The 17,240-nt window shown below is 33.7% G+C and overlaps 1 protein-coding gene across 2 annotated transcripts in view; it reads right to left on the bottom strand.

Annotated features, from left to right (window-relative positions):
* LOC131061780 (kinesin-like protein KIN-14I) overlaps positions 1 to 6,637 on the bottom strand; it is a 77,687-nt gene extending 71,050 nt beyond the window's left edge. Inside the window, exons 1-4 of one of the 2 annotated variants that reach the window (XM_057995605.2) lie at positions 6,024 to 6,637; positions 2,532 to 2,604; positions 2,141 to 2,272; positions 1,533 to 1,771 (exon numbers count right to left, since the gene is read on the bottom strand). In XM_057995605.2, coding sequence (XP_057851588.2) covers positions 1,533 to 1,771; positions 2,141 to 2,272; positions 2,532 to 2,604; positions 6,024 to 6,175 — 596 coding nt within the window. In that variant the 5' untranslated portion in view covers positions 6,176 to 6,637. The remainder of the gene's footprint in view (positions 1 to 1,532; positions 1,772 to 2,140; positions 2,273 to 2,531; positions 2,605 to 6,023) is intronic. The other variant, XM_057995604.2, reaches the window with a different exon arrangement.
* Between the last annotated feature and the right edge of the window lie 10,603 nt (positions 6,638 to 17,240).

The following is a 17,240-nucleotide window of genomic DNA, read 5'->3' as shown; positions in this document are numbered from 1 at the left end:
GCCCTTAATTAGAATACAGATTTAGGAGCATTAAGGGGCAAAGGAATAAGAGAAATGTAAAGCATACAAGATTTATGAGAATTCAAGTAGCATCACAATAACAGAAATGGAAAGCATACAACTATGAAACACACACGTGCACATATGCACATGAACAAACACACTAATCCAAAAATGAATCTAATTTGTACTTACTGGCATGTTTCTGAACAGTGACCTACTTCTTTTGATGCTTGAGAAGGTTTGAGATGGTACCAGACACCTTCAAACACTCTTTAACAGAGGAGATATCATTGCCGGTTTGATACTAGTCTCCATTGGCCTCATTAGCCATAAATGCAGTTGTACAATAAAACAATGGAATCAAAAGTTGAGGATGATTGCACATTTAAATTCCTTTACAAAAAGTTGTGCAATTTCAAAAAAATGTGGCACCTCAGTTGGAGTTTGCTGATGAAGCAGCAACTTCATCAAGGAGGCTGCAAACATGCGTTCACTGGTCAACAAAAAGCAGTAAAAGCATCATTTGCAAGTCAGCCAAATGTGGAAAACAAGCCATTTGCCAAATAAAAAATAGTGGCAAACTCATTCTGCACAACAGTAAGCAACTTTTGGCATCCACATTCTTGATTTTTGGGCTTCTCTTTCTCCTTGGTGGTCATTTTACCTTCCTTCATGCTTGAGTATCTATAAATAAAATGTTTGAGGTTGAATTAACCATAGAGGAAGTTGTAGAGTCTTGCATCTCTGTGTTGGGAGCTATTTGTGAGTGCTGCTCTCATATTTTTTGACTGTATTGAGGCAGAGAGTTCATTAGAGTGTTGCAAATCAACCTTGAGGAGAATTTCCAGTTGTTCTTGAGAGCTCTTAGACAGCCTATGCGCTGAGATCATTTTATATTGCCATATTGGACATTTAATTGAGTGTGACTCACATTTTGGTGGGAGGTGTATGGTATTTTCTGTAATTTCTTGTTCTTAATTGCAATCTGATAGTGTGCACAAATTAGTCTAATTAATTGCTCTCATATTCTAACTCTATTTAATTCCAAAGTTGATGACTATGCGAGAGGAGTATCCTCCCTTGTTTATTGACTCTCTCTCTCTCACTCACACACACATAAAGTAAAGCATAATTATGTTTGCTTACAAAAGGAGGAAAGAGTAGGAACGGAGACCTTCGGGCTTCTTGTGTTAAAGTCAAGAGAGAGAGAGAGAGTAAATTTGTTGTACATAAAAATGACACATAGATATGTAAGTTGTATATCACAACCAAAACAATATACTGAGATAAGAACCAGAGGATCTAGCAGTCATGGACTTCAACATATCAAACACCCAATCAACAAATATAATCATAATAGGAAATTTGTAGGGCAAAAGAATAACAGGCAAATGTGTATATTGTATGTCACAAGCAAAACTATATACTGAGACAAGAACCAGAGGATCTAGCAATAGTAGACCACAACATTTCAAACATCCAATCACACCATCCAAAATCAGACTACCAAAGAGAACATGTATTCTTACCTGTCAGGATTATTGCGGGTTTGTTTCGATATCTGAGCAAAAAGCTCATCTCGAAGCTCAGCACGTTTCAACGTATGTTTATAGAGTTTTGTGGCAAGTTCTATCTGATCTTGCATGCTTAAAGGATTTGCTCTATCAGATGCATCAACCTCCATATACTTCAGAACAACTTGGAACAATTTCACTGCACGACTAATAAGGTCGCTATTGATTCTTAATAATGATGTTGGAATAGGTTCCTGCCAACAATTTCAGATATAGCATTTAGCCAAAAGCCCTTGATATGATGTTGAAAATGAAGGCACCTTCAATCTTTAAAATGCAAAACCAAGCAATAGATGGCTCGGAAAAAGTTAAAAGAGATGGAGTGTTTTTTAATCTAAACATGCTCATCTTTCCATGTCAAAGGGATCCTTGCTTGAGATCCAAAACAGCAAAATAAAGTATAGACTTAAGTAGAAACATTTAAAATATTAATGCAATAATCTCTTACAACCACAGACAGATAAAGACTACTTTATCAGCACATCTACAGCTTTTCAGTAAATAATAAACATTTGTAGTTGCCAGAGCACCTCCACTGAGGACTAAAATGTAGGTAAACTTACTTTTTGGAAGCAAAGCATGTCCTCTAAAGTGAATTTCTCTCGCCCCTGTGGGGCTACGGACTTCTTTGAAAAAAAACCACGTTTTCCTCCAGACTGCATTTGCTTCTGCATGGATCTAATGAATCCTTCAACCTAATACAAAGCAAGATGCATACACTGTTGGTATTATTGCAACTTAAAATCACTGTAGTTGAGTTGCATAGAGTTTCATATTTGATTCCAATGTCAAACATGAAACTAAGTGATTTGAAAATACAGTTATATTGTATTATATTTTAACTGAATAGAAAAATATTAAATGTGCACACATTCTGCATATGATAATACTTAGAAAAATTCACAATAATTGAAATGGAACCCTTCTAAGGTACACACTAGCATATATCGATACCTGAAACCTTTCCAGAACAGGGATAGCTCCTGCCAACTCTGGCAACAAAGACATTGACAGTGTCCTCGGTGTTCTGTTTCAACACAACAAACAATTAGGGACCATGAAACACTATTTTATGTCATTTGCATTAACAGAATATGCTATTTCAACTTGCCTTACATTTTCACATTAGTTGATTGAGCAAGTAGATGTTTCACATTATTAACTATTTCCATTTCAAAAAGTTTGACCTGGCCAATTTATTCTGTTCAAATAGAAGAGCATCTTAAATTTAATTAGTTGAGGCTCACAATTTTTGTCTACAGCCTACCATTCATCTTCATCAAATCTGATGTCCAATATCAACAGGCATTTCCAATGGCCAAGGAACTACGGAAAGAAGCATAGCTAAAATAGCATTGATTATGGGCAAAAGGACAATGCCGCAAAACCATTTTGTTTAAACTCTAAAATGCACAATATCACATAGGACAATAGATTTTGGATACCGTAGATAAAGGATTAACATTAGCATTGTGGAGCCAACTCTAGCATCTAACATGTAATGTGATTTTTTCTTTTTAAAATTGCACTGTTGAGGCCCAGGGCTCAAAAGCACAATCTTCTTACATAAATGTGCAGAAAAAAGGTATGGCATAAAAAAATGCACAAACAGGAATTGGAAACTCTAAGAGGTTTAGTAAAAACATTTGAACTCTCATATGCAACGTGCCAAACTTCTATCACTGAAAGATGTGTCAATGCACTGCAAATCTTCTGAGATAAATTTGCCAAGAGTTGGGTTAGCATAACCAAGTGCACAAATTCATAGACAAGCATTGCAAAGTCTCATAAGCTCTTCCTATGCATAGTAAGCAGGCATTTGCAGTAATCATAGAAACAAACAGAATGAAGCATCACTATAATAGCATTGGTTGTCACTGGTGGGGACAATGCAGAAAAAAAATAGTCTGATCTCAAATCTTCAAATTGAGAAGTGTCTAGACCTGTTGCAAAGGACAAATTAACTCTTGGCTACTGTAGACAGAGGATTAACACTGGCACCCTTCATCATTCGATTCCAATGCTTAACACATAATGAAATTTTTTTTGTTTCTGATTTTGAGCTTATGAACCCCGAGGCTGAACGTAAAATTTTAAGAGATGACTACCATGTACTGGAATTATTTAATGTTCCTTTGAGCAAGTAAGGGACAGGTTTAAATGCAAAACTTCTAGCATAAAATCAAAATGTCAAGCATAAGTACAGCTGACATGTATTGTTAATTGACAGGTATTGTTCTCTTCCTATTTAATTTCCTTCTTAAATTACTTTTCTAAACTATTCTTATAAATTCGGATTTCCCCTTTTAGGTGTTTCTTTTTAACCTTAGGCACCTATAACCACCCTCTCTCTTGTCACCTTGGTTCTTGTACCCAATCACCTCTCCCTTTTTATCTTGCCTGGTCTACTAACAATCATTCAATTCTTTTCTCTTGTCTCACTCTCTTCTTCCTAATGATGAAACATGAAGTTTGGTCCAAAACTTTGAGGAAATAAACTTACACAGTTGATACCAAAAGCTATGCACAATAATAGGTATTGCTAAGTCTAATTGAATGTAAGCTCTCTCATATGTGCATTTCTATTATTGAAAAGCACATATCAAAACTATCTCTTTCTCAATCATTAAGTCTCTAAACAAGACTTCCAGCACAAGATAGCAACCAGACCTCCAAGCGCATTTTGCAGCAAGATTTATAAGAGGCATTGTGGGGTCAATTCAATGTTTAAAATGTAATGGACTTTGTTTTTGTATTTTTTTTGTGCGAAACATTTAAAACTACAGTTTTCCTCTTATGCCCAGTTAAAGTTTTGGCTCTAATAAAAAAGTAGCCACCAAAACTGTACATTCTGAACCCTTTGGCCTAAAAACTAAGACTTAAAGCACAAAATTAGACCCTGTAATTTGCAAACATTTTGTAACACTAAACTATTAACATCAAATTATTATTCCATTGATCTTATAAAAAGCAAAATATATCCTGTAGTACTGATCAGATGTGGAGTTCAATTCTTCAAAAGCAAATACCATAAATCTTAGTAATCAAAAGCAAATCTTCTAGATGAGCATTGGTTTAGTACAACAAAATGAAAATATCAGTTCTCCCGTATGGATAGATACATGGCAGATACCATGGCTCTCCCTTTCTCAACCCTTAGCTCTCTAAAGATGAATTTAAAGCACAAACAGAAACGCTGTATTCTAGTCACATTCTATGATACTAATAAGTTCGGGGCAGCAGAATATCATTACATTGTTCTGCTTATGAAGTATAATGGGCATTGCATCGTCAATTCCAAGATCTAACATGTAATGGAATTTGTTTCTTTCAATTTTTGAGCTGGCGAGGCCAGCATTCAAATGCAAGTCCTCTATCATAAAGCTGAAGAAAATAGGTGTAGCATAACAAAACATGAATTCTACACATAGGCATTACAAATTGTAACTATCAAAACCTGAAAAGAGTGACCTATGATACAACTGGTTCAATTATTCATAGGCATATACCAAAACTATCCCTTTCTCAACCACTTTAAGGTTCCAGCTAGAATTAAAGCCTGCACTCTGCTAGTATTTCATGTCCGTAAATAAATACAAAGCAGAAAAAATATTATTGTGGCAATGACCATGCGGAGCATTCTCGACATTTTCCAGCGCTAAATCAAAAGTTGCACAGTGCAAACTATTATGCCCTCGAATTAGTGAGGTTTGTGACTCGAATATAAATCTTGAGTCTCAGAATTACAAAATATTATGCCCCTAAACTATCCTCTTCTCAAACGTTAAGTTCCTCGAAAGAGTTTAAAAGCTCTGCATTCTAAAGGCATTTTCAAAACAGATTATTATAAGCAAATGATCGCTACGTGGTCTTACAAAATGGCAAATAAAATGCCCTTAAATTATTCTCTTCTCAAGCATAAGTGCCCAAAAAGAGTTCGAAAACCCTGTACTACTGGCATTCTTCGAAACAAAATTTTAAAACAACAGAAAGATCAATCAACGCGAATTCCAATGTCTAACATGATACTGAATTCATTCTCTTCTCAAGCATAAGTGCCCAGAAAGAGTTCGAAAACCCTGTAATGCCGGCATTCTTCGAAACAAAATTTTAAAGCAGCAAACGGATCACTCAACACGAATTCCAATGTATAACATGAAACTGAATTCATTATTATTTTCGATTTCCAGCTGGTGAGCAGCAGGGTTCAAATGCAGGGAATAGGCTTGTCATAACAGAATGCACAAAGCTACACATACGAACTGTAAACTCTGGTGCCAAAACAATAAGCAGGCAATATAATCCAGCTAGTTTAAGGCAAATACCGACATCATTCCTTTTTTGGCCATTTCAAGATCCAGATTACTAGAACGTTTCCACATTTCAACGCATTAACAAACTGAAAACGGAAAATAAAAAACATCTCCTGCCGTTAATTAAACTTACTGAACATAATCAGTGGCATCGCTGTCGTAGTCCTCGCCATTAGGAGCACCAGCCACAGCCCTAGAGTGCAAAGGCGTCATATCGCTGGAGCTCAAAGACTGCCGCCTCGTCCTAACGTACTGCACACCCGCAGGCGGTGTGTCCACCATCATTCCGATCCCCGCGGGGTCGAATCCCCCGCCGCACTCTCAAAACAAGCGCAAGAAAAGAAAACAAGAACACACACAAATCGCCCAGGGTTCGAATCCAGCTGCCAAAACACGAACTGAATTCAAACAGAAAATCAACCACAAAGCTTCACTCGGCCTGTGTTTCCCCCCTTCCACTCCAGCTCCACTAGCAGATCTGACGAGCTTGACACGGATCTCAAATGCTTTCCGCAGGCATTTTGTAATTGATCGACCCGGGTTCGAGTCCTTTGGAGGGAAAATAAAAGGGCCAAATTATGAAAGCAACGTAGCGTAGCGTAAAGCTGCGTCAAACGTTAGCCATTAATTCTACCAAATCTTTTTAATCACAGGTCTCTGCATCCCCGCATAATTATTATACATTTTTCACCGCCTCTTACGCAATTTATTTCCATCAGTTTTCGCAACTTTTTTTTAATGAGCATATTTTTTGGTTTTCTGTTTTTTTTTCCTCCTCTTTATATACTCCGTGTCCGCTGGAGACAGCAATCAATTATGTTATCTCTGCCACGTCATGTTATCCATGTGCTATGCCTGCAGACATACATGTACATTTATTTATTGATGTTTGTTATGTATGTGTTACTCGTACCTAACAACTAACGGTGGGGCCCGCCTTTTCTTTTCCGAAATTACAGTTTGCAATACCTAAGCTTGGCCAGTCGTGTCTCTTCTTTCGTAAACAGCTTTTTATCGCGGGGCACTCGAGTTTTCTTCTTTCTGAAACTTCTCGCTTTTACTGGCCCATATGTACATGCAAAAGGAGGCGTTAGTCAAATGGGTTTTATTAAAAATAATTTTTATTTTTTTTTCTGATTTGGTCCATGAAAGGTCAAAAATTGTTGAAATGGAGAAAAACTCACTTGTTTACGTCGTAGTTGTCTGAATTTTTAACTTTTCTATACTATTTATAGATATGATTAATGATTTTTTTTTTTTTGGCTGATTTGGTGTATGAAAAGTTAAAAATTGATAAAATGGAGAAAAATTCAATTGTTAAGGTAGTTGTTTTGTGTGAATTTCTAACTTTTTTATACTACTCATAGCTAAGATTAATATTCGTTTTTTTGCTGATTTGATCTATGAAAAGGTCAAAATTGATAAAATGGAGAAAACTCTAGTGTTTAGGTAGTCGTTTTGTTTGAATTTCTAATTTTTCTATGATACTCATAATAGCTAAGATTATGTCTTCGACTTCAATTCTACTCTTGAAATAAAGATAGAATGAAATCTTATTTACTTAACTTTTGTGTTTTCTATTCAAGTCTTATCTACATAACTTTTGTTTTCTATTCAAGTCTTATCACAAACTTTTGTTTTCTATTCAAGTCTTATGATGTAAAAAAAAATTCTTTTTATATAAGTTAAATATAAAGAGAAAAGGAGTTAAAATTAAAATTTATTAAAAATATTTTTTTTTGATTGGTTAATAGAGTTTTATATTAATATTCAAAAGAGTTTATTGTCTACAATTTGCATATATCATGAAATATGACAAAAACATTCCCCTACAGATATGTCTATACTTTTGTCTCTATTTTGAAATCCCAAGCTATCCCATACATACAAAATGTGTATGTCCATATACAATTATATATCAAATAAAGTTATTGATTTGAATCCTAACTTGCCTCTCAAACCGCTTTCCCTTTCATGTCCACTCCCTCATCTTGTGCAAGTTTAATGGTTGTAATCTTTGCATCTTCCCTGTGTCGCGAAGAGTGCCCAAGCAGTAGACAACGCACCATGTTTGCCTTTGTCAATTCCACTAGTCTTCCACATTTATGTCTCATAAGGGATTCTTCCACTATTTGAGCAGGAATATCACTGCGAGCCCCCCATTTCACAAGCTCCTCTCTAATACTTTGTGCTTCCTTTAGTCTGAGGTATGCCTTAACGCCAATCTGAGCAGATGCTCTATGCACCTCCTTGTTGCAATTAGCACTCCAAAGAAGGAAAGACCTTAGAGGAGGAGCAAACTCACTCACGTGAAGCCAATTACCGTGAGGGAAAACAAAACCCTCTCTATCTCTTTTCATTCCTAACATCCTTTCAAGCCCCTGACACCGCTCCATTCTTACACGGTTGTTCATAATCCAATTCACAGTATCCCGTGATTCCAATTCAGGGCACCATGCCAAAAAAACAGAGGCAATGTCCACATTTGTGTGATAGCGAAACTGGGCTTTGAGGTACTCATCACCCAGGATGATCTTGACATGATTGAGGAAGTCCCAATCATCAAATAAGAAAACATGTGATAGCCTTTCGTTTGAAATGTGACCCTAAAAATGCAACCATTTATTTGGAGGATTGCAGAGAGAAGTTTGTCTCCATGTTGCTCTCGCCCTAGAATTGTATGTGAATTATCATAAATTATATATACTAAAAAAATAAAAAGTAGCCAATATGTAAGTAAATGACAACCATATAGAAAAAAGAAGAAGAAGAATTTATTGTTGATGTTATAAATCGTGCTTCGTGTAATGGTGGCTTCAACATCAAAATCCATGTAATAATAATGTCTTCATAGATATATGTTTAAAATTTCACCAATAGCATAAGATAAAATCCTAAAATAAGTATAAAAACTTAGCAATGTCAACAAACAATATGGAAAAGAAAAAAAAGAATTCATGGATCTCTAAACCAAAAGAGAGTGAAAGAGAGAATGTTGTAGGATTGTTAAGCAGGGCATTGTAACCAAACATGTGTAAGATCTTAAAATGGACCAAGTTATAACCATGTTGCAAACAACAAAAGATGGAGTAGGATTTCAAGAAAGCCACCATAACCATACAAGCATAAGTAAGACCCTTGATGAGACATTACAAATGTTAGCATGTGATGTAGGACAATTGAAGAGAAACTATAAACATATACATGAAAGAACACTAGTTATCTTATATCCGTGCCCCCTTCCCCCCTCTCACTTTAATTGATTGCACACTTGAGGTGATCCAGGGAATTTGAGGAGAGGAGAGCAAATAATTCATGAAGACATGATTGTGTAGACTTTGTAAAGATGTTATAGTGTTGTATATATCATTATGTGACAACCATTGGATAAGATAGCAAGATGCAATCATGAGAGAACATTTAACTAGAGGTAATAATGTGGCTAAATGTTTCCCCTAAGTGTGACAAAGAATAAGCAATGGTAGTCAATGTGTTAGATGTGAATATGTAAGCATAAATATATGTCATGTAAAATATAAGCATGCAAGACAACATAAGCATGATAGCATAAAATAATAATATGTACTTGTGTAATCAAATATCAAAGAATACCACCAAAGAAGACAAGGGCAAGTGTCATAAAGAGGATGTCCCCAAGTCAAGGAAATCAAACAATGATCATAAACAAAATATTATACGAGAACCATTTAAGTGGATAGAACATACCACTGAAAAAATAAATGGAAGTTAAAGGATTAAAAAAATGTATAAAAGATGTCATTAGAATGAAAACACTACATTAAAAAATGAGATGTGAAAAATGAGAAGCACAACAAGCATGTCTCAATCAACAAAACTAGCGACATAAAACCACAAATTAAAATAAGATATGTTTTCTTGTCAACATATTGAGGTTGATTGGCATTCACTTCATAACTTCATATCATCCAAAAGCCAAAGGGAAACATAAATAGGATAAAAGGAAACAAATAAAATAAAACCTATAATCAAAAAATGGAAAATCATCTAAAGAAATGAGATCAACCAAATGCACTCATTGAGTAGGTCATCATCATGCCACTCGGTATTTTCGATGACATCATGTTTAATATTTGAATCTCTTTGTAGCATTAGTTATTTATCATTACATGAAGTAGCATTTTTAACAAATATTCTATAGAGGGGTAAAAATTTGGTTTTGCATTTTATAATTATTTTTAATCTTCCCTCGAAGACATGACTGCTTGTAGATTTTGAACATATTTGTTATTGGTATCTTTCCTTGGAACTCATGTAACTTGAGCATCCTTTAAAAATGTAGTAGGTGTAGTTTTATTAACCATAATACCTTGGTTATTTTCACCTTTTCTTGGAAAATATAAAAAAATTTCTAGTAAGAATTTATTTTAAGTGATAAGATATTCAAATTTGATTCTAGAAAATTGTAGGTTGTACCAGATGATGTTTCTCAATTTGTAGACTACGCAAAAATTTCCATTCTTGACTAAAATATAATGACATAAACATTTTTTCTTCATCATTTTTAAGTCACTTTAGTATTTCAATTATTTGCATTTTCTCTTCAATTTCTCTCTCTTATTCTTCCTTAAGAAATTAGACATGTCAAATAAATTGTCTTTAGGTTTTTTAAGGTGGTTCCTTAGGTTTCTTTGTAGATGTACCTTGATTGAAAAAATCTAATTTCAATAAAGACACATATGGATATCAAGTTATACCAACAATGTCACCGCTCTAGGTTCATATTTTACACACGTTGATGCAGCATAAAAGGCAATTGCTTAATTCAAGGACAAACGAGTAACAAGAAAAACTATTGTGAGAGAATTTTAGAGAGTTGTGATTTTAAAATAAAGTGTAAGTGTTTCATGCTTAAAATTCATTAATGCAGAAATAGGAAATAAGGATGAATCACAAAATCCTTAACTATCAAAGCAATTTCAAACATAAACCAATAGAAATTAACACAAGATAAGAATAAATTCAAATGAATGAAACTCCCTCATCCTGCATCGTGGCTTCCATTGTGCTTCTCTGAATTGTGCTTGTAGGTGGTTCTTAGGTATTGCACTGGGATTCCTGCATAGATTAGACAATTGTTTGAAGACTGTGATTCTATGATTCTAAAAAGCTATATTGAAATGAGAAAATGAGGTTGAATTTATAGATTTTCAACACCAAGGGGTGAGAATTAGAACTCAAGTGTTGATTGATAGATAATTGATTTAGATTGATCAATGAACTCAATTGATTGATTTGTTAACTCATTTGATTCAGTAATCAACTGGATTGATTGAAGAGTGAACTCAATTGATTGATCGGTAGACTGAATAGATGGATTAGTTGACTAGATTGATTGGAGAGATAAGTGGATTGATTTTGAGTTAAAAAGGATGATTGATGAGTTAACTGAGTCAACTAACTAGACAACTGATTTGATCAATCAGTTCTGATTTTAGCATGTGTCGTAGGAATTTGAAATTGAATTTGATTTTCATTTTCAATTTGAATTTGAATTTGGTCATTTGAATGCTGAAATGCACATGAAATTAACTGAAATTCAGATTTGGGGAAAATGTGAGTTTGAAAATATGAAATTAGATGAAATGAAGTGAAATTATAATTTGGGGAAATATGAAATGAAATTAGATGGAATGAAGTGAAATTATAATTTGGGAAAATGGAGGAATTTAATTAATTAATTTAAATAATTTAAATGAAATTATTTAAACTTGGGAGATTGAATTAATTATATAATAAAGATTATTTAACTAAGGAAAATGTCGCAATTAATTAAATAATTGATATTTAATTAATAATTGAGATATGGTTAACTGATTAAAAGATTTGAGAATAGAAATAGAATAATTAGAAGCGTTGAAGGGCGATGATTAGAAGAAATGGTTAATTTAATCAAATAATTAAAGAATTACTTAATTAATTAGACAAATAATTAGTGTAGAATTAATGAGACATTTTTAGGTGTCTACAGTAAGAACTCATTTGACATGAACTCTTGACAATTGTAATTATATTCTTTATAGTCATGCTTATATATTTAACATAGTAACACAAGCTCTAAGATACAAATCAAACTATATTTCTCTTGTTTTTTAAACACTATATGGTATTTGGAGAGCTCGAGAGTCTATGAAACACCTTATTAATGAATGGCATCGGGCATTTGAAACTTTATTAGTTATAAGTCTATTTGATAGAGCCTTTAATAGACCTCTTGCTCTTACCATGATCTACTTTGCTAAAGGTTGGGAGGCTAAAGGTTACATAAAGTTTTGGGTGATGTCCTTAGAAATGGAAATCTAGTTAAAAGGATTGATCTTTAGAATAAGCTACAAGTTCTTGTTAGAAACCTTCTTCGTTATTAATAAAAAATAGGTTTGAATTGTGAATTTTCTTGTTTAGTTGACTTTTACTTTAACAAATTGAGAAACATAAATTACCTTAACAAAATCGAGAAACATAAAGTGGATGAATGCCACACCCTTTATATGATGGTTGTAATTATAGATATTTATAATACGTTGATTGAAAACACAAGATATTTGATATGCTTAACCTCTTATGAAACCTCTCCATTTCTATTGAAGATTGGAAATCTATTCTTAGCCACTTATGATCCAAATGGCTTGAAGCTAATAAAAATTATTTTAGGTGGCTATAATTAATATTCAAAAAAAATATCATTAGTGTTGTTCTCAATAATGTTGGTATGAGTCCTTATGTCAGTCACATTCATAATATTATTGAAATTATTGGAAATTTATTTGTTTGATTATAAGGTTGTTAAAAGTTTTTGGAATATTTTTTTGGAGGAGAAACTAGGATGAGATAGAAGAAATAATATTTCTTGGTGAAAAATTCAGTTTAGATTTGTGAAATGCTTTGATAAGAACCTAAAATAGTTGTGGCTTAAATTTTGTCTAATGAAGTCCCACGGCACACATGGAATCCCATGAATGATGAAGTGTTCAAAAATAAAAGAAGGTTCCTTACGAAATCTTGTTTGAAGCTTTTCTATTTATTTTTAAGTTTACAAATTTAATGAACTCAAAAATTTGTAAGGGAAATTTTACAATTTTTAGATCATGGAATTCATTTGCATAAATTTGATATAATTAAAGTTGAATAATATGTAGACATAGACTAACATGATGGATGTAGTGAAACCAACAAAGATCTCATAGATTATGACATTGGTCCTAATATTGGCCTTAACAATTCATTATTCTTATTACTAATATTTTAGAAAATATTTATGTTAAATCACAAGATCATTCCCAACCATTCAATATTTTAATTCTTGTGGATGTTAATAATCATGATTTTAATACTCAATTTTTTATTATTATAGTTGAAGATTGCTCATAAATCCTAGCTTGGTGTATAACTTTAAATGGTTCTTTTTTGTCGACCGATCAGAAACATTTTGATAGTTATTAAATATTATGTAGAAATTATTTTGATTTATATCTACATTTAGGACTGTTATTAAATTATTTTGAAGGATTTTGGGTGTTGTTGTTAAGCCTTGATTGCCACCCCTTAGTCCTACTACTTACTTACTTGTCAATAGCCTACTATTAGTCTACTATTAATTGATATAATGTAAAAATAACATCATATTCTTAACGAATATTTCTAATATTAAATAAAGGTTGGACTAAAGATATAAAAACTTAAATTAGTTATATAACATATTAAATGTTCATAATCTAACTAATAAATATAATGTATTTCAAATTCAAAGAAAATTTGGAAAGTAATTGAAATTTTGAACAAGAGGAAACTAAAAAGACTACAAAGATTACACTAATTTAGTTTTTAAATCTAAAGTTGTGAATTTAAAAATAAAATGCATGTTCGTAAAATTAAGACTAACATTCACATATTTTGAAATGAAATTCATCATTGAACTAACCTTAAATCATTTTGAGGTAGTTAAATTTGTGATAGTAATGAAATTAAGAATGAATATCATTTCTTTTAACTTAATCAACTCTTAATATATTAGAAAATATAGATGAAATATTCTTTAAAAAAAAATGTAAGAATTAAAACGAAATAAACATCTTTATCAATAATATTTTATATAAAAATGTTACTAAAAATAATATCTATACATTTTTTTAATCCATATATTTTACACAATGATACTTCATTATATCTTTCACAATTTTTAATTACTTGTACTAAAGGGGAATTGATAAGCTCATGAGAGTTGTGTCAACAATAATGATGATAAGTTACCACTATTTGGAGAGTAATTAAAGTGAATTGTAGTGTTTATACATTTTGGGTTTTTAAATCTTTTTCAATTTAAATAATATTAAATGATGTTATTAAAAGACATCATTGTCATTATTAAATATTATCATTATTTTAGTGTCATTTGTTTTTTTACTTGTTATTGAAGAATTTATTAAAAATAAGTTTATTCTTTATTGTAAAAATTAGATTTATATTAATGACGATTAAGATAATAATAAAGATATATTGACTATTTTAATTACTCGTTTAAAGTTGCAACTTACATGATTGCATTGAATTATTGAAAACTTCTAAAGTAATTCTAATTAGGTTTGTAATATTTGAAGGATTTTTTTTCTCATAAGATAAGATTCAAATATAAAAAAATTTAAAACAAGAAACTAGATTTATTATTATATTTTATACAAATTTAAAATGTATGTTTTTTATATTAAAAGCAGCTAAAATAAGGGGGTTGACCCAGATACAGTCACATTAACAACAGACGAGCAACTATTAGCAGAGAAACAACAAAATCACAGCCTCCTAAAACTTTCCTCTATCAAAAACTTTAAAATTTCTACCCATATTAACAGAGTTTAAAAGAGTCATAGTAAACCATAAAATATGCCACACAGGGCTAAAGATAAACGAGTCCAAGATTATCCAGCAAGCAGTATAGCCATAACTATAACCAGTAAGGCCACGAAGGTCATTCAAAAAGAAGAAGAAAACCACCAAGTAGCTAACATCCCTACTTCCTTTTGCCATGACTCATCTTGGGTAAGAGCCTCCTAGCCCATTCCTTAGTGAGAAATTTGAAGAGGCCTTTGTAGTCCTCTTCCTCCTTCTTTTTACCTTTATGGGTATTTTCCTGCAAAAGACACAAAATGGTCACAAAACTGTGCATGACATTTAGTGTGAATCTAGTGACCTCCTGCAGTCTTTTTTCGGCGACATTCACTCTATTAGCAATTTCCTGCACTTGTTCATTCAGCGCATCCACTTTCTTCTCCAAATCCAGCATCTTGCCATCCGCTTCCTCCTTGATACTGCTATCTTCCTCAATAACCACCATTTTCTCAAACCTGAGGGTAGGGGAAGGGGAATTGGATCGAGACTTGGGATCATCATCCAAGATCCCAGGGTTTTTAGGGCTCTCAGAGACATGGGTAGAGCTATCAAAATGGGGGGCCAAGGTAGAGTGAGACGGGGCTGCATAATCAGAGGGGTTATTCCCCGTATCATGGGATGAGGAGGGGTCCTTAAAGGATTTCTCTTTTTTAGGGGGCTTGGACGCCAGTCTCACAGAGCAACGGGGAGTGTTGGCTTCATTAGTGATCTCCACATCGGAGTCAATTTGTTGGATTTGAAGGGTTTTGGATCCTCCAAGGTGACAAGCATGCTTCTTGGATTTCTTGTTGGAGGAGCCAAGCTCGAGAAGGATAGTAGGGCTTTTTTCAAGGTTTGCAATAGTCTTGGACGAGGACTAGTTTTCCAGCACATTTTGAACCGAAATCATGCAGGGAGGGCAAAGGGCCAGATGGAAGTTATATAGGCGAAGGATAAGGCCTTGGTGGAGAATGGTATAATCCTTATTTTTCTTTTTAGCCTCAGCAACATCTCTCACATTAGCACTCATAGAATGCAATAGATAAAAAGGAATAGAAATAAGTTCCCTATTCCTAAGATGATTAAGAAAAGGGAGGTGGTAGTAATAGAAAACCCTATATCGCCCTTTGAGAGTGAAATATTTCATAATGATGCAGCACACCTCATCCCAAGGCAATGGAAGCTCCTTGCGATTGAATCCTCTAGCTCACTTCACAAGGTTCTCACCTTTGCGAAAAAATTGATTCAGACTAGTGGTGTCTGAGATACGACTCTACTTTTTCCATTTTCGGCCTTTCATGGAAAGGCCCGTCGCCTGAGCTATAACCTCCTCGTTCACTTCAAAATAAATGCCACCCATAGTGACCCTTATGTCCTCCCAGGAAGCCACAAACTGTTTAGTCAGTCTCTTGTCATTGTCTTTCATACTCTCCATGAACTTATCAATACCTCCTTCCTTGCACACAAACCAAACCGCCGCCCTAGCTTTGAAATCATTCATTTTATCCAGTTCAAGTCTCAGTCTGTCACCTCCCATTATTGTTTCCTCCAGCTTAGCAGTATTAATGAGAAGCATGCCAAGGAGAAAACAGAGTAGCTCAATAGCCAAAGAAGAGTCCAGAAGCAGACCCAACAAATTTTGATATAAACTAGTGTAATAATCATCGTGATTATTACAACTAGCGTTTGAGCAGATCTCCCAAGACCGAGATCTATTCTACTTATGCGAACCATCAATCCACCCAATGTAACTTAGCTGAGACAAGTTGTTACCTTCATCACTGCCAATGTCATTAGACCAGATGATTAAAATTTTTTTGTCTTTTCTGATATCGGTACTCCACGAGTAGATAAAATCATTAATTAATCCAGTTGAATTATTTTGAGAAAGATGGCTAGGCCATATGCCGCTATGTGGCATATCCGTCTCACCATTGGCATGATCTGACTTCAAATTTAAAATTTGGTAATATATGATCCTCATCAGATAATAATTCATTAAAGAGAAAAGTGGAGGGAGGGGGGTCAACATTAAGACTTAGTATTTTCTTTCTCCAAAATCTCCTTGGTGATCACTGGCAGTGGATCAGTGCTCCTCCAACACCGTACAAGCCTTCTTGCAGCATGCCGACAACAACCATTGAGTCAGCAGTTGCATTTCCTTCTCTATAAATGTGGCGAATAGTGAAGTTGTCGAGATTAGGTAAAAGAATTTTGGTATCCCTCATAATCACATCCACCTTCCAACCCGCCGCAATTCTGCCCTTGACAACCTCAATAATTATTTTTGAATCCCCTTCAATTTTAAGTCGTTTGATACCTATGGCAGTGGCAAACTTCATTCCCCATAAAAGGGCCATTCCCTTAGCTTGATTGATTGTATGATTCCTTAGGATTCCTTCAAAGGCAACAATAATACCACCCTGATGATCCCGTATAACACCACCTCTCG

Source organism: Cryptomeria japonica, chromosome 4 (genome assembly GCF_030272615.1).
Source record: "Cryptomeria japonica chromosome 4, Sugi_1.0, whole genome shotgun sequence".
Lineage (NCBI taxonomy): Eukaryota > Viridiplantae > Streptophyta > Pinopsida > Cupressales > Cupressaceae > Cryptomeria > Cryptomeria japonica.
Note: the sequence above shows the minus strand (reverse complement) of the source record. Positions and strands in the feature narration are given on the sequence as shown.